The sequence below is a fragment of the Equus caballus genome, chromosome 1, assembly GCF_041296265.1.
Source record: "Equus caballus isolate H_3958 breed thoroughbred chromosome 1, TB-T2T, whole genome shotgun sequence".
NCBI classification, from domain to species: Eukaryota; Metazoa; Chordata; class Mammalia; order Perissodactyla; family Equidae; genus Equus; species Equus caballus.
This window is the reverse complement of record NC_091684.1, coordinates 185,507,079-185,525,452: the sequence shown is the minus strand read 5'-3', so window position 1 is coordinate 185,525,452 and position 18,374 is coordinate 185,507,079. Positions and strand designations below refer to the sequence as shown.

The 18,374-nt window shown below is 38.3% G+C and overlaps 1 protein-coding gene across 6 annotated transcripts in view; it reads right to left on the bottom strand.

The window, feature by feature from the left end:
* The window catches only part of SRP54 (signal recognition particle 54), a 79,343-nt gene that overhangs the window by 26,507 nt on the left and 34,462 nt on the right, over positions 1-18,374 (bottom strand). For 4 of the 6 annotated variants that reach the window (XM_023623962.2, XM_014734156.3, XM_001491025.7 and 1 more), the window contains 3 exons: positions 15,767-15,937; positions 12,924-13,019; positions 11,510-12,032 (listed from right to left, as the gene is read on the bottom strand). In XM_023623962.2, the coding sequence (XP_023479730.1) occupies positions 11,941-12,032; positions 12,924-13,019; positions 15,767-15,937 (359 nt within the window). In that variant the 3' untranslated portion in view covers positions 11,510-11,940. Of the gene's footprint in view, positions 1-4,535; positions 4,749-11,509; positions 12,033-12,923; positions 13,020-15,766; positions 15,938-18,374 lie in introns of those variants that run through there. The other 2 variants (XM_070242071.1, XM_001914952.6) reach the window with 2 other exon arrangements.

Genomic DNA, 18,374 nt, shown 5'->3' with positions numbered 1-18,374 from the left:
AAACACTGAAAAAGTTGCTTCCCTGCAAGCTATTAATTCTCAACTCACTGAGGCCAATTCAGACCTCTCTCAAAGCTTGCAAAGCTAGAAAAGTGAGCTGACACTTCTTTCTCTGTCACTGCCTCCACTCCTTCTCCACCCACATTCAATTCCTAAGACTGAAGGAAAGTTTTAAGCTGCAATTACCGGAAACTCCCAGGAAAACAACAACAAAAACAACTTGCATTTTTCTCTCTGTCGTTTGAAGTTGTAAATTTTGCCATGTCTTTAGAAAGTAAACACCCCAGGAGACAACTGTCTCCAAGCTGCTGCCAACTGGAAAGGCTTCTCTGAGCCAGCTACAGCCGCTGCCATCTGAGGGTTTACCCCCTACCTGGGGAGTGCTCAAATTGTGTGTTTTGTTGTTTGTCCAAACAGCCACAGCCAGCGGGTCAGAAGTACAGGTAACAATCTGGGGCTTGCAAATGGCATCTCTTTGTCCAGGCACGCTTTAACATGGGAATTTCATCTTCTAACAGTTCCCATGAAGTTTCTCCCTCAGGAACTCCAGCTGGGTTTATATTTAAGAACTATGGTCCTTCCTCTAATAAATTTTTGTCCCAGTGGACCAATAATACTAAAGATGATTTAAAAATACAGTGGCCACTTTGGGGCTCTTTTGAGCTTCTAAAACTTGTCTTTTTGTGCACTAGATTTGAGAACCAAGGACCAGACAAATTGAATGCAATCTTTAATTTCTAAAGAATCTAGCATGCCACCTTCTGGCACACCTGTTTAAAAACTATGGTTCCAGAAGCTGTAAATATTTGCAAGGAACAGCAAAATCTTACTAAACTTGTCACGTCCTGAGAGCTTGGCTTAGTAACTGTCAGGTTGAAGGCCAAAATACGGCTGAACAGAAATGTGGGTTGAACTCCCATTTTTGGCTAGGATCCTGCCAAAGTGCTGCGAGCCTCAGCCTTGGGGGAATTATACACACCAGGAGAAGGAACGTCCCAATCAGATAAGATCAGTTAAGCAGTGCACTTAAAAGCAAAGGATCAAAATTCCAAAATAGCCTTGCCGAAAGCGTCACTCCTTAAAGCTAATGAAAAATTAAGAAGTAAGAGGTACCTAAAAGAAAAAACTATACAAAAGTCTGTTAAGTTAAGGCCTTTACAGACACCCCCATATCTACTTTCAAAGGAAGGCCTGAATGGGCTCCTCCCAGAGTTAACGAGACTGAGAGATTTTCTGGTAAACTGCTACATTATTCCTTTAAACAGACAAGAAGAAACTAAAATTAAAAATTAATATTAATGGAGTTATTTAATACTGCCAGAAGTATCTGCTATTTATCCCAGCTGAAACCTGACAAGATACTTGAAAGGAGTCAGTAACTTACGATCAGAAATTTGGCCAAATTAGAAGCTGATATTCGTAGCCTTCATCCCTAAGTTAGAATAAAACTGTGTACTCAGAAGGAAAGAAGCAAATTAGGGATAATGTAGTGGGACAGGTAAATCAACCTATGATGTCATTTAAGTTACAACTTAATTTTTGAGGAATTGAAAGCAACAGTCCTTATCTTACAAATCTTTGCAAAACCAGAAATGCAGGTTTAGTGGCAGTTCAGATTTCACCCATGCCTTTCCACCAAGACCCCAAACCTCCCCTATTAATCTCAAAAGGGCTGTAACCTCTCTGGGAAGTGTTATCTACACCATCACCAATTTCTAAGACTGAAGGGAAAAAAAAGGGGGAAAAGAGGCAAATGACCACAGAAGCACCTTTGCACTAAGTCCAGCATCTTTTTTTTTTTTTTTTAAAGATTTTATTTTTTCCTTTTTCTCCCCAAAGCCCCCGGTACATAGTTGTGTATTCTTCATTGTGGGTTCTTCTAGTTGTGGCATGTGGGATGCTGCCTCAGTGTGGTCTGATGAGCAGTGCCATGTCCGCTCCCAGGATTCGAACTAACGAAACACTGGGCCGCCTGCAGCGGAGCGCGCGAACTTAACCACTCGGCCACGGGGCCAGCCCCTAAGTCCAGCATCTTAAGTGTCTTCCCCACAAATATCAGTAGAAAAAGCTTTAGCCATCTACAGATAACCTTAACTTATTCCATCTGCCAGAAACAAAAATATTGCTTTTGGTCTCACCAACTGTTTGCAGTACCCTCTTCAGGAAACATGAACTGACTCCACATGGGACGGTCACTGGCAGGTCAGTGTCTGTTGGTATACAACCTTCTGCTGAACCCTTGTTGTCTTATGCTAATATGACCAGCTGCTCTAAGTCTCTAATGTCTTATCCTCAAGTCTATCAGCAACAGGTTAAAGAAGCTTTCCCAGATTCCAATTTAAAGGCTCCTGTTGGTCACAATCTAGAGCCTGGTGCCTGGGTATTCTGGAAGCATCATCAGAGAAACACAGCCCTCAAGCCCCATCAGAAGGGACCTTACCAAGTGCTCCTAACCACTGACACTGTTGCAGAACTAGAAGGCACTGAATTTTGGAGATACATCTCACAGTTAAAGAAGGCTCCATCTGACATGCTGTCCTGTACAAACGCTGGAGACCTCCAAATCCAACTGCCTAGGAAGAGAAGCAGCTGACATCTGAGGCAGACAGCTTTCCCAAAATGGCTGAACCAGGCCCATACACCTGCTACTTGCTGTTGCTTCTTGCCTTATCTTCTCCCTCTTTCTTAGAAAGACAATACTCTTATCCGTATCTCCCAATCTGTTACAATAGGGGGAAATCTGTCTATTAGGTTTGTCATCAGAAACCCCCTTCTGTACATGAATCTAGAGAATCCTTCAGTACATTTAACTACCAATCTCTCCACTATTCCCCCCCTAATTCATGGTGCTAAGTGTCTAGAACTTCTCACCTCACCAATCAAACCTCCAGAGACGTAAGTGTAACATTTGTATTTGTTGTAAATACCTCATTTTACTTGGGTAAACACCTCTGGGAAGGTAGAGACAGAACGAGACAGAATCGGGGCACAAGCCAAATGGTTAAATACAGTGGCCACTGACATCCTGTCATTCTTGGATCACTTTAGCTGGCTGCCCTCAGGCACTGACTCCTGGTTCAGGTCTATTCTCCAATTTGGACTTACCATTTTGCTTGTTATTATAGGAATTCTAGTTGTTGTAAAACTTTTTCTCCTCTGCATAGCTCAATGTTATAAAAACTCCACTTGGATAATGGTTGTTCGGCACTTGGAAATGATTAGTAAGGCTTCACATGAAACTTCACATGAGAAACTTCAAGGAACTACAGATGACTACCCTTAAAAGAATTTGATGGTAGAGCCTTCCTTTGCTCTGGCGCTCTTGTCGCTCCTGTCGCTCCAATGTGGCCTAACGGTTCCTAAGGAAACCGTTTTCCCTCCTACGTGGGACACGCATACTGGGAATAAGCCTTCCTGGTGACAAGGGACCAACGATGTTTTGATGGCTGATCAGCAATCCTTTCCAATAGTCAATCAGCAATGCTTTCCAATGTTTGATCAGCAATGCTTTCAAGAGAGATCTTGACCAAAAGACGAAAATGTGAAAGATGACATGAGGAAAGCCATATTAAAAGAGAGCCAGAGCAGCCATTTCAGAGCAACTGCCTGTCATATTTATTTTCTTTATTTCCAAACTGGACCAATCCACCAACACTCCAAGAAGTCAGTAAGGACAAAAATATCCTGTTTGTGAGGACTGATAAAATTGGACTTTGCTGATGACCCAACTGCTAACCAATGAAGTACAAGTCTAGCCTCCTGCCTGATGACCAAATCTCAAGACAATCTATGAAGCACAAACCCAGCCTTACCTCATCTAGCACCACTGAACTCTTCCTTGATACAACGTGCCTCATCTTTCCCCCTTTTCCCCAGAAAAACCCTGAGCTCCTCTCCTGTAACTGGAGCACACTGAGTTTCTACTGGAATCTGTCTCCCGAATTGCAATTCTTGAGACCCCAAATAAACTTTTTGCTTCTCTTGCAGTCTATGCCTCTTATTTGTTGACACTGGAAAGACAGGATAACGCCCACCTTATGCATAAGTTATAAGGATTAAGTGAAAAATAGCCTGTAAACCCTTCGCACATAGTTGCTGGGAGCTGACCAAAGGGCAGATGTCAAGTCGGGCACTTGCACAACGAGAGGCCGAGAAGAGACTGAGGCCGGCGTCACCTGGCTTCCAGCTACTCTAACGACAGCCTCTCGGGGACACGCCTTCCTTGTCTCCTTTGCAGACTCGAAGCTGGCAGATCGCCCCGGAAAGCCGCGGCCGCCTCCGAGTCTGCGGCGCTGCCAGCGGAGGGCTTGGGAGAGGCCGCCGGCAGCAGAGGCGTCCGCCCCTTGTCCCCAAGCCGGGGTCTCTGAGCAGAGGCGGGGATACCGTGAGGAGGAGCCCCGAAACGCCCCTCCGGCGGGCGGCCTGCTCGGAGGAAGGCCGGGCAGGCCAAAAGGCCGCCGGCCGACAAGGCAGCGAGGAGGCTGGGCTCCCCCGGCCTCAGCCTCAGCGCCACCGCCTCCGGGGCGGCCCCCTACCTGCAGCGCCGACTCCCTGAACGCCGCGGCCGCCGCAGCCCCCGAGTTCGGGGCCGCTTCTCCGCCTTCCGCACGGCTCCCTGGCTCCTGGTCCATCGTGGTCGCCGCCACAGGACTGCTGGCGCTGGCGAGATAGATCGCAACGGCCGATAAGCTCACTTCCATCCTCCGCCTCCCCGCCCCGTCGCCGACCGAGCCCACTGTCGGGAAGTGGGACTCACCAGCAGGGTCAGCCTCACGCCGCGCCCGGCCACGCCACAGCGGGGGACTGGGGCCTGGGGGCGGGGCCGGCGGCGTGGGGGCGGGGCCGGCTCGGCTGCCCACCGCCTGGGAGGCGCAACCACCGGCTCTCGCGGGCGGGGCCGAGCTCGCGGAGCCGCAGCCTGGCACCACCAGTGACGTCACGCCTCGTACCTGCGCCTCGAAGCTGGCTTCCGCGCCCCGCGCAGCCGTTCGCCCGCGGCGTCCTGGGCGCTCCCCCTCCCAGCCCGTGGCTTCCGCGCTTGTGAAAGGAGAACAGCTGCCTACTGTGCGCGAGGGCTTGCGATGAGATGTGGTTGCTGAAGACATGGTTTAAAATGCACGGCTCATGCTACTTATTCCATTTCTAACATTCAGTCTAGGCAAAATACCCTTGAAATAAGAGCCTCAGAGGGGAGTTTTGCTTACACTTGTTTGAAATACTTTATAACTGTAGGAAAAGTTGAGGCCTCAAGGAGAGCTGAGGGCAGCGAAAAGCTTCCATTTTGACAAATGTGAGGAACAATTTATTATCTCTGGGCGGGGAGGGTGTGTAGAGGGGGCATCCCTGATTATTCCCGTTTTTCCCAGTGTTCAATCAAATTAAAAAGTCATGATTGCAATGATCACTGCATTACTTTAACAAACTAGTTGGAGCATGGCCAGATAAATGGTTTTTTATTGTAGTTTTAGTATGATACTTTTCACGAATTGTAGAGGTCAGAAAATACATTTTGGTCACAGTGGGGGGCTTCATTTAATACTTTAAATTCCGTCTTCATGCAAGTCAAAATTCAGAAATGCTCCCCAAAGTTATGGCCTGTGGTATCTGTTGTTCAGCATGGCACCAGCAGGTCCAACACCCCTACAACATTAAATATTCCTTTCTCTCCTGTGCAAAAATCCTTTTTCCCTACTCTGCTTAAGATTTCTGTACACTTTCGATCCTGCATATAACTATGATAACCTAAAAACCACACGAAAGCCTGAAGAACAAAAGGTGATCATTTGAAAACCATCTACATTTTAAAAATTAAACATTCAAAATCTATTTTCTGGTAATAAAACCACAGGAGCTTGCTGCTGAGGTAAATGAGTTTTAGTAACATGATCTGATGCTGTCTAGTGGCATTAGCAAGGGGTTGAGACAGTCAAAAACAGCAAAAACAAACTCTGCGATAAATTGAAAAAAAAAATAAAGAGCCAATTGTTAAACACTTCATGAATTGGCTTTCATAAACAGGGCAGTTCTACGTTACATGTATTCAAAATCCCTTTCCTCTTACTGGCAAGGATAACAATCTTTATTACTAAAAATTTGTGGAATGTTTATAAATACCTGATTTTATTTTGAATTGGCAATTAAACGTCAAATAATTTTCACTGCTGCATCAGAACTTATTTTCATGGTTAACAAGTATATTTCTTAGTTTACTGAAAATTCAAAATGCGAGTCACATTCCAACATAAACTGGAAGTTTTTCCTCAGAAGAGTTATTTGTCACACAAATATGCAATTGAGGAGCAGTCTATGACAAACCAACAACGCATAGCAACGGAAAACCATGGAAACTCCAATGGTTTCATTTTGGCGATTTACATTTTTATCATCATTTCCATACTGTCATAGCTCAACTAAAAGTGGGCAACAAAGCAACATGCCAAATCGTTCCCTCTTTCACTTTGTAGTATAAATTGTATTCTATGACAAAAAATAAATTCAGATATAATTTATCTACTTGAAAACATAATTGCAGTCTAAATTCATCATTTAATGATGCTTGTAGAGCTAAAAGGTAAATTTGGATCTACCTAGTTCTGTGAAAAGCTGGGAAAACAAAGCTGAATAAAATTCGATAACCAGGAATGTCCATCAAATAAAAAAAGAATTTCTTAGGGTTTTAACATACCTAAATATATATATTTTAGTAGAGAGTATTTTTAAGGTTATCCCAACCCTCAGGGAGATATATTTTCATTATCAATGATGCACAAGAAAAAATAAGGTGGTAAAAATTAAAATACATTTTCGGTTGATTTTAAGCATAAAGATAAAGAAATGGTTAAATCACAGCAGTGGCTTCATTCATGGAGCCTGATATGCCAGGTACTGCGCTACGGGCTTTCCTTGTATTAACTCTTCCTCACAACTCTGAGGTACTAGTATAATTACCAACATTTTACATATGAGGAAACGAAGGCTCAGAGAGGTTAAAGTAACTTGCTCAGGGCCACAGCTGGTAAGCAAGCAACAGAGCAAAGGTTCAAACTCAGGCAGTCTGATTCCATGGCCTACACTCTTAGCCACTCTGTCCTTCTGAGAATGAAAATGTCAGAAATAGGGGGGCAGATAATTCTGAGACCAAAAGTGAGTGTGGTATTTGGAGAGATTTGGATGGAAATTAATAAAGTGCATATTTTTTGAAGTCTATTATTAAAGAGACAGCCATTTGTAAGCTTTAAAGCCCTGCATGTAAGAAGTAATTGAAAACACCAAGTGAACTTGTTTTATTTGATGCTAGGTGAACACATGGGTTTTAATTGAAATTTGGTCAGATTTTTTAATGTCATAAGAATGTACTATTGATAATCAACTACCAAAATTCTTTATATGGTGGCAGTCATAAAATATTAGTTTTTTGGTACACTATGCCTGAATGCAGTAATATCAGGTTGAAGAGCTGTACATCTTAATCTGAAGTCTGTAGATCCTAGGAGTCTTCTGATAATAATCTAAAAAACAAGTATAAAGGATATAATAAGGACTTCCACAATTAAGGATGCCTTTTAATCTCAGTGCAAAACAATCCGTTGTTTCTTTTAACACACTAAGAAAGAAACTGCAGAAAACCAAGGGATGCACATCCACTGCAGGGTCTCTCACTCTGTGTTTCCCATTAAATGCAGTGTCAGGAAATAGACGGATATTTCTCGCACTTCTGCCAGCAACAAAATTCTGAACCCCTTAACTGATTTCCCAAAGTCAGAAATTATGGGCCCATGAATATATCCAACACCAACTCTTACCTTTTTTGGGTCACGGAGGAGCACGTCTCCCTCATTCTAATATAAAATCACAAAAAGCAAGCAAGCATGATTCCTAAACTATGCAAATACACAGACAGTACATGTTCTCCTCACTTGATGCAGATACAGAACCTTTCTCTGGAAAGACGCTCACAAAACTTTGGCATACGTTGCTTAAGAAAGAGACCACAGTCACAGGATATTGCTTCCTTCCACTTCCCATGAGAAGGAAAAGCCTTTACGCAGCAGTGTCACAGGAGTCTCAGGCCCCTTAGGAGATTTTCTTAGCATCGGGCTCATCTCAATTACTCCTTTTACAAGCAGCTACTGCTGTGCAACTTCTTCACTGTTTTTCCATTTATGAGCCAACTGGTACTGAGAAATGCATTGTTTTAGGCTAATGAGAGAATCTTGTAAGCCAGGTGAAGCTAAAAGATATAACATGCTCTTCAAATGATGTTTTCAAACGAACAGACAGAAAAGCAATGAGACAATAGCATAGGCATGCCAAATTCAAAAGAACTTGTGTGGCACATTAATATTATCAAAGGAAATGGGCCATAATTACCAGCTTACAAGGTGTATTTTGTCTTTAAAAGTATCCAAAAATTACCTTGTACTCAATATGCTTGTATTACAGATAAGAGGTCAGTAGAGAGGGATAGGGCCTGGAGTACTCAACACTGAGCACAAATAAATTGTTCCCTACCCCTAATGGCAAAGTGTGGGGAAAAAACTGTTAGCAAAATTTCAAATCACATCAATAACTACTTTACAAAAGCAACAAGCCATGGACTAGACCACTGATCTAGAAGTAAAATTTAAATTAATCCCCCAACATTTGAGATATAAATGCATCATTCCTGTACCTCGTGGCTCAAAAGCAAAGAAGGTACTAGGTTCAACCTTAATGCAAAAGCTTAATGTTCAGAACATGGTAACTGCAACTTAGAGCAGAATTTTGACGATGACTCAGTTTTTAATCCAGTGAATGCCAGCAAGGAACAAAATCATCTAGATTTGAGCTGTGATGACAGCTTTCCAGTTTGGAATAATGATAACTTACTTGGCTTTATTAATAATCATTGCTAGGTTTTAAAGACTAAAACTTACATTTAGTTGTTATTTAGCAAGGTTCCCACTGACACAGTTTTTATTAGAGCTTATTCAAATTCCTTGGTTGCTCTCTGTATTCAAATAGCAAAATACTTGATTTTACTGCATACACAAGCATCGAGGTGAAATTCCTTTACATTTGTTTTACACACTGTTCCATTTTTTACTGAAATATTTGTTTACATGTACTAAAGCTACCTGTAAAAGAAATCCATTCAATTTTATTTTATATTATGGTTTACTTTTTAGACACCCTACATTTACTGACATAAGTTATTAATATTATATTAATTTTACCTACATTGCTATGCATGATGAGACTTTAGTTCTGGTAAATTTCCTGGTTTTGCTGCCTTCTCATATCAGTATTTATTGATAATATTACATTTCTTTTTTTTTTTTCCTTAAGATTTTAGTTTTTCTTTTTCTTCCCAAAGCCCCCTGGTACATAGCTGTATATTTTAGTTGTGGGTCCTTCTAGTTGTGGCATGTGGGACACCGCCTCAACATGGCCTGACGAGCAGTGCCATGTCCGCGCCCAGGATCCGAACCCGTGAAACCCTGGGCCCGCGAAGCAGAGCACTCAAACTTAACCACTTGGCCATGGGGCCGGCCCCAATATTACATTTCTTTTTAGGTATGTGCCACTATACTTCTATTCAAGGTTAGTAAATGTTACTGCATATCAGAACTTAGGACTTCTCACATTACAATATACTGTATTTATTTAACAAAATAATGGTTTATGTAATACACTTTAAAATCACTTTTACTACATGATGAAAAGTACTTAATTTTTTCCAAAAAATTTCTCCATAAAATTGCAATGCTTTGTGTATATATACACCTTATATCTTATATGCCAGCAAATATGACACTTGCAGGAGAACACTGACATCCACCAAGTTAAATTGTTGACTTGCCCTTTCTTGGTACTGTAGTTTGTTGATAATTAATTTCTGTTTGTTTTTATTTTACAATTACATAAGCATTCTAAGCCTAAGGAATTATACCTAGTTTTATGTTTGTACATATTTAAGTAACATAAGATTCAGGAAGAATCCAATGCTGTACAATGTCAGATCTAGCTAGTGGTCTAAGCTGGGAATATAACAGATACCAAAAAGCTAAGGAACCAATTTTAACAATAGCGAAAAATAAAGGAAATTTGTTCAAATTATTAAAGAATTTGATTTTAGTATGTAGTACTTATGCTGTCAAAAATCAGTAGTTTGATAAAAACTGTGAGAACTGAAGGATAGCTTTTGTAACTAAAGATGCCAGGTAGAGGAATTAATGGAATCAGAATTTTACAGAGCATCTCCAATTCCCTCATTTTACAGAAGAGGAAAGAAAAATGGAAGCTGAACTAGGTGTTCTGGGCCTTTAGTTGTCCTTTGCCACTGTTATTTTTACTTCTGAAAAACATAATTTGTATCAGACACAAAAATACTTAAAACAATGCCTGAAGCCATAAAGTTTGACCAAGTGTCTCATTTTCTTTTTTGGTCAAAATGCAAAAGTGGTACCTTGAGGACAGAAATCACAAAAATGCATGCCCAGAAAATGTGGTATGCATCAGTTTAATGAGAAACTAATTTAGAGAACAGTATTTTCTCTATTGTCAAATTTCTCTAGCTGGAACTCGTGATGACATTTCTGCAAAACACAAGATACATCACTTTTACAGGGTATACAGTGTTCTATACAGATATTCTAGTTTTTAGCTGGTGAAAATAATTTAATGGGTTATAAAATCTTTGCCCAAGTATACAGGAAAATCAGCTGCATTCTTTATGTAATTATTTTTTAAAGATACTTTGGCTTATAAGACCTTTTTAAAAACTCTTGAGACATAAAAAATTAATAGTATAAAGACTAGCTATTTCTTTCACTCTCTCCTACTAAATCAATCCTTTGCTGAATCAGTTCATCCTAGTTCAAAACACACTGCTATACCAGATCTATGATCTTCACGACATCAGTAATGAATATGTATAATAATTATCCTAGTATTTTTAATTAATTCCATAACTTATGTAAAAGCCATTGTTCTGAATGAACTGTGCAGCAATCCAAAGTAACCAACAACCAGATCAACCTTGTCATAGTCTCATTATTTTTAATGTATAATAGTGACAGCCTACTATTTGCAATTATTTTCCCACTAGGAGGTCTATACATGAGCTATTATCATCAAAGTACTTCAATTTCTTCAAGCAGATTTTTGGTATGTAAGAAACAACAAAATTAGCTTTAAAAAAAAACCCAAATATTGCCATTAAGGCTTCAAAAATATGAGGTAAGAAAATGCAAGTTATATACAAAACATTATATTGAGAACTGTAACTAAATTCACAATTTCAATTTAAATGGAAGAGCTAAGATTTTCTATGGCAAAATTATCTTAATTATTCTAAGTTAAACAAAAATTGCTAATACTAATGGTCAAGTTATTCTACCACATTTCCCATTAAAGGTATACCTCTAGGAATAGTTTTAAATGACACATAGCTATTGGCTTTCTGTGTGCCTTTTAACATGATACACTGATAATTTTAAACCATAAAGAAAGTTAACAACCCCTCAACTTATAATGACTTTGAAGTTTATTTTACAGCACTTTTTATTGAGACATCATGTTAACTACTGACCAGGACTGTTTACAAATGTAATGCTTGGCCTCTGAGACAATTAAAAACTTTTAAGTACTAAAATTTTACATCATGATTTGTTTAACTTAAGAAGTGTTATGATAGTGAAAACTAACAGAAGAAAATCTAAGGCAAAAATATAATGATTTCCACCAAAACCATGTATTCCCTCCCCCCCATCAGAGGGAGGGAGGGAAGGAAGGAAGGAAGAAAATGAAAAGGATGGGGAAAAAAGACAAGAAGAGAAAGAAAAAGGGCAAGACAGGCCAGAAAAATACTTTTTTTCCCCATTTGCAAAAAGAAGGGAAACTCTGAGGTCTCAGCAAATAATTTTATCAACTGAGTCTGTTTATATTAAGGCATCTTCTTTACATATTATTGAATCCCATCATGCCTTTCATATTGCCAGCAGCACCCTGCTGAAACTGCCTCATCATTGACTGAAGTCCCGCCATACCACCTACAGCAAAAGGAGAGGAAAATCAGATCATTACGTAGAACTTGACACATTTGTTACTTTTGCCTAATACTTTAACTTCTAAAAAGTATACTGTGTTCTGACTGGAATTTGGTCATCAGCCTTAAAGAATATACCAATTAAAATTGTATTATTCCTAGTATCCTCACCCATAAAAGAGAATGAATAACCTACCTCATCAAGTTGTGAGGAATAAATGAGATAATACATGAAAAGGTCTTAGAACAGAAGGTGTTACACATGTTAGGGAGTCAACAAATCTAAACAAAAAAAATTCTCCTGGGAGTCAAAAAGAGTCTCGTTGTGAATACTAATCAATTTGGGGAGAGGAGAAGGAGTTATTTCATAGGACTTACAGAAAGAAAAGAATTCACCATTTACTGAACATCTACTATATGCCAAGAACTGTACTAAATGCTTTCATATATATTAGCTCATTTAATTGTCACAATTTCCTGATGAGATATTATCTGTGATTTACAAGAGGGGAAAGTGAGGTTCACAAAGTTTAAGGAAATTTTCATAGGTTATATAGTAAAAGTGGAAATGGGTTTCAAAATCCCTATATAATTTCCAAGTCTCATCATTGAAAATATCCAGATTCTAAACTAGGGCAAAAGGTCACTAGAACAAGCATTAGCAAAAGATGACTAAGTAGCTTGCTCAAAAATCAGAGATGGCAACAGAGGAATGCATAAAACTTCAGCGTATGTGGCACTATTACAACCATTTAACTTAGAAATCAGATGGCCATTTCCCTCATATCACACATCTTTTGAACAGATTTTCATAAAAGCACAACAGAAGCTTATTAAAACTCAACTCTTATCAACTAAACTTGGTATTAGCAACTGACAACAATTTTGTACTTACCCATGTGATGAAGAACTCTTGGATCCATCATTTTGGCCATTTGTTGATTCAATTTTGCCATCTGCGACTGGCTCACATTCTTAGACATGTCACCTCCTGAAAAAAAAAGGTTTTGAGTCAATATAGAAGGTAATATAATCAAGGTAACATAGAAAGTTTAGTGAAGTGAGTAAATATAAGGGAAAAAAATCACCTATAATTTTATCACTCTAATACATATTTGTACATATTCCCTTCTACACTCTATCTCAATTACACACATAATTTTGAGAAAGAACAAGCAATATTCTACATTAAGGGATATTGAAGGGACTTTCTTAAGCACTATGATCTTTCTTAATTTTTTCAGTTATACCTGTGAATGAGGCACTGTAAACAAAACTGTACCCAGTGGTTATTAACAGGAAGCTCTAACAACTGTTTAGTAGTGATAGGAAGGGATGTTGAACAGAAACCTGAGTTTAAAGATATGGGTAATCAGGAAAGAAACTGGATTCTGGTAAATGAATATGAAAGAATGAGTCTGAGAGAACTTGAAAATTTGTTTATATCTAAGAAGCTATTAAAAATAACAAAAAGCTTCAGAGAATAGAAAGACAGATAATTCAATTCCATTTATCAATGGCTTTCCACACACTTAAGTTGAATTTCCACAGTCAAAACTCCACAATAAAAAAGGCAGCCAACGAAAGAGATGAGAGCATCCTTTGGAGAACAGCTGCTGTGCTCTTAAGAGACAGGAAGCAAACGCAACCATTGGTGCACCAGCAATGAATAAGAAGAGCTGCTTCAGCAAGATTATTTCAAAGGAACAGTAACTATGGTACTTCTCAGGAGCACCTATGAAAATGAAAATCAAAGCTGTCCCTGATTCTCTGATTGAAGCTGGCTAATCTGAATAAATTATATGAGTTAAGAACTACGAATGAAAGACAAGATACGTTTTTATAAAACAGGATAAAAATCTGTGAAAAAAATGTTCATAATTAATAAATCTCTGCAAGATGTGCATTCTATATCCACTGGTGATTTATCATAAGGGTTTGTTTCTGAGGACTTTAAAACTTGTAAGAAATATTAAGTTTGGTGTGACAAGGATGTGCGCCGTATCCACTGCCCGTTTCATCCTGGGTGTGCCTTTACTGAGTAAGCAATGCTTAGGTAAGGTCTGAGTGATGGAGCTGCAGTAGTTCTATCAAGAACAGTAAGGGTCATTTGGGAAAGATGTTAAACTGACATAAAGTGTTTATTAATCACTATCTGAAACAGCATGTGATGTCAGGAATTATAACCAATTTTAAACATTTTCGTCTAACTTTTCTCCCTTGTCACAAAAAAGAAAATAGGATATAGCAAGAAAGGAAAATAAGTACTCCAGACAAAAGGTGATAAAAACATCTGTAAATACTGATCCTTTTTAGAAGGCCATTCAGTGGTATTGTTCATCTTTGGAGCTTGCCTAATCAATATTTTTTGAAATAATAAATTCACTTTATAGTGGTTATAATATAGAAAAAAATTAAGAGAGAGCTAGAACAGTTAATTAACTCTTTGAAAAAACAAACTTATCTTTTTACCTTACACAATACATAGCAAAATAAATTCCAGATGGGATTTTAAAAAACCTAAAAATAAAATCAAAAGGAGTAGAAGAAAATACAGGTAACTACTGTGGTATCAACATGGGAAAGGCTTTTACAAGCATAAAAGAACTCAAAGGAAATGATAAGTAGGCTTGGCTACATTAAAACTGAAAACTTCTGTTCATTAAAAAACATAAAAATAAAAGGCAAATGAAAAACTGCGAAAAACATTTGCAGGCATAAACCAAGGATTTTAAAGAGTTATTACAAACCAAGAAGGGGAAAAAAATGGAACATACAGACAAGGAACCTAACCAGGTTCACAAGGGAAAATTAAACCAGTAGATGTATGAAGAAATGTTAAATTTGAGTAGTAATCTAAAGAACACATAATGAAAAAGCATTTGACCATTAAATTGGAAATATTAAATTATTACAAAATTTATTTAGCACCTACTATGTCTCTGATCAAAACAGACAAAATCCCTGGCTTCATGGAAGACTCCACAGAAACTGACGGAAGAACTGATACTGAGACAGAAGCAGATGACTCAGCCTAAATATCCAACAAAGAGGCATTGCACTAAACAAAGATACCTGCATGACTGGAACAGTATTCAGCAGTTAAATTTTATTTTAAAGAATATTTGACAACATGGAAAAATAGTCATAATGTATCAGAAGAAAACACTAGTTGTATCAAATTTTATTTGCAATAGGACCCAAGGGATTCTCTAGGCACTAAAGGTAATGTGTACTTTAAATTTTTTTCTTATACTTTCTTATATTCTCTAAATTTTCCTTAATACATATCTTCATAAAAATAAAGTCATTAAGTGTTTTTGGGGTTTTTGGGGGTTTTTTTGCTGAGGAAGGTTCCCCCTGAGCTAACATCTGTGCCAATCTTCCTCTATTTTGTATGTGGGTTGCCACCACAGCATGGCCACCCACTAGTGGTCTAGATACATACCTGGGAACTGACCCTAGGCCGCCGAAGCAGAGCACACTGAACTTAACCCCTAGGCCATGGGGCTGGCCCTAAGTGTGCTTTTTTAACTATTAGCGTTTATTATCTGGAAGCTGAAAACAGATAAATCACCGATCACATTATAAACCCTGGAAGTACTTGAATACATAACAGAAAATTCAGCAATATATTTTCCAATACTGGCAGTACTCCCTGGCTGTCACTTTTAGTTCCTCAACTTCTTTCTTTCCTTTCAGTGTGTTAACTAATGATAAGTTTGTTATTTTTCTTACCTTTGAAAAGTCCTTTTATACCTCCCATCTTTTTTACCATCTGTGCAAACTTGGTATATTGTGTCAAAAGTTCTTGAACATCTCTTGTTGATACACCTGATCCTCTTGCTACTCTTTGGATTCTTCCTGGTTGCTTACTAAAAACCTTGGCACCATCGGTACTGTCAAGTTCTGTAAGCAAGGGTCAATTACTTTCACTTACATGCAATTAACATTCATTACCAAAGCAGTTATGTGCAAATATCTTACACACAGAAAAACAAATATAATGGTCAAAATACCACCAGAGTTAACAAATATTATCATCTGCCATGCTTCCATCTGATTTTTAAAAATTAAACATGGAATATATTCAAAAGAATATTTATAATAGTCATAAGCTATAAAAACAATAAAACAAATACACATGTATTCACCCTACAGTTTAAGTAAAACAGAACATTCTGAAAACCACGTCCACCTTTTATATAACTCATATCCAACTGCTCCTCAGAACATATACCAAAGGTATAAGGTATATTTCCAAAAAGAACCAAAGTGCTCACCTTAGCTCTAAATAACTATTAACCTTTAAATCACAAATGTAGGCATATAAGCAAGCAGAAGTAGGTAGGTTCTATCTATAATCAAAAGAGTAATTGTTATATTTCCTATAATCAAGTAATTACTACTAGTATTTTAATCCTTTCTGTAACATAAAGAATGAGTTAATTCCCTCCAGAGTTTTGATAACTCTTAGAACATGAGGTGCCTTTCTTCCGGCCTTAGTTGCATACAATCTCAGGGATGGGATGGACTATAGTCAAAATTTCTATTATGTCTGCATTCTCTCTACAACATCTCCCAATAAGTGGTCATCTAGTCTCAATCTTAATACCCCCAGGAGAGACGATCCACTATCTAAAACACGGTAATCTATGCCATTCTATTATTCCTGTAATTATGGAAAATCTTTTCACATATTAAAATGAACTATGTTTGCATGGCACTTCTTCCTGTTTGCTTAGATGTCTCCTTGCCAGGCACAAAGAATAAGGCTTTCAAATATTTGAGAGCCACCGTGCCTCCTAGCAATTTTCTCTAGAATTGGACAAATATCCAATTCTTTTGACTGTTCCTCTTATAACATGGTTTAGAACCCCATCTGTTATCCTGAGTTCCTAAATACATCTTCTCCTTTGTCTATACCCTCTAAGCATATTGTCCAGAAGTGACCTGAAATCCAGGTGAAGTTTGATTACCAATGAAAAACAAAGAAAGATCAAATTATCTCACAATAAACTTGAGTTCATTAAAACCTCTAAATCCATTTCATAAATGAAGCTTTTAAGTCATATCTTCACTATAAAATATTTAGGAAATATGTATCGTATTCCTTCCAAGAGCTCAAAAGGAGTGAAAGAAAGAAGATAAGCTAGTATCAGCACATCATGGTAAGCAATATGAAGGAATTACGCAAACAGCAGAGGGAGACACAATTTAGAGAAGAAGGCAAGTCAGGACAGACTCCATGCTAGCAGTTTCTCCTTCGCTGAGTAGTCCTGAAGGACAAGTTTGAGTTATGTAAAGAAGAGAAAGGAGCAAGGGACACTCCAGGAAGCACAACACAGATTCCTAGAATAAATGAAAATAGTTTTGTGTAGAAGGAACCAAGCATGGGTAAGAGCTGAGAGATTTAAGAGGTTGCAAAAGTAGGTAAGGATAAGATTATAACAGAACTTGTGTGCCAGGCTTAGGAGTCTGGAATTCACCATGATGACAATAAAGAACCACCGAAAGATTCTGACCCCAGAATTATTTGTTTAGAAAAACCATTCTTGTGGCAGTGAGGAAGACAGACTGAAAAGAGGAGTGCAAAAAAAGGGGAACGTTAGGAGGCTACTGTAGCAATCCAGGTAAGAAATGAGGAGTGTATGAACTAATGCAGGGGATACAGGGACGAAGAGAAGAGGGAAGATAGGAGAAATATTTAGGAAGTAGAAATCACTAAATCTGAGGTGATGTTAAGGCTTCTACATTCCACTTGAAGTGGCAAAATACTGATATGAGTAGACTGTGGTAAGTTAAATATGTATGTATACTATAACACCTAGAGCAACCACTAAGACAACTATTCAAAGTGATATAGTCAAAAACACTATAGGTACATTAAAATAGAATACCAAATAATGTTCAAGTAATCCACAAGAAAATAGGAAAGAAAAAACAGAAGAACAAAAATCAGAGGGAATAAACAGAACAAATAATAAAATGGCAGAACTAAATCCTAATATATCAATAATATATCAGATAAAAGAGATCACCAGAATGTGATCTCTTTAAATTAAAAGAAAAGAACATAACCCAATTACATGCTGTTGACACAAAACTCACTTCAAATATAACGATACAGGCAGCTTAAAAGAAAAGGATGGAAAAAGACATACAATGCAAACAACTAATTAAAAGAAAGCTGAAGTGGCTGTATTAGTATCAGACAAAGGAGGACATTATGTACCTAATGATAAAAGGGTCAATTCACCAAGAAGACATAATAATCCTAAATGTGTCTGCACCCAACAAAAGAGCTTCAAAATAAATGAAGCAAAACTGACACAACCAAAAGGAG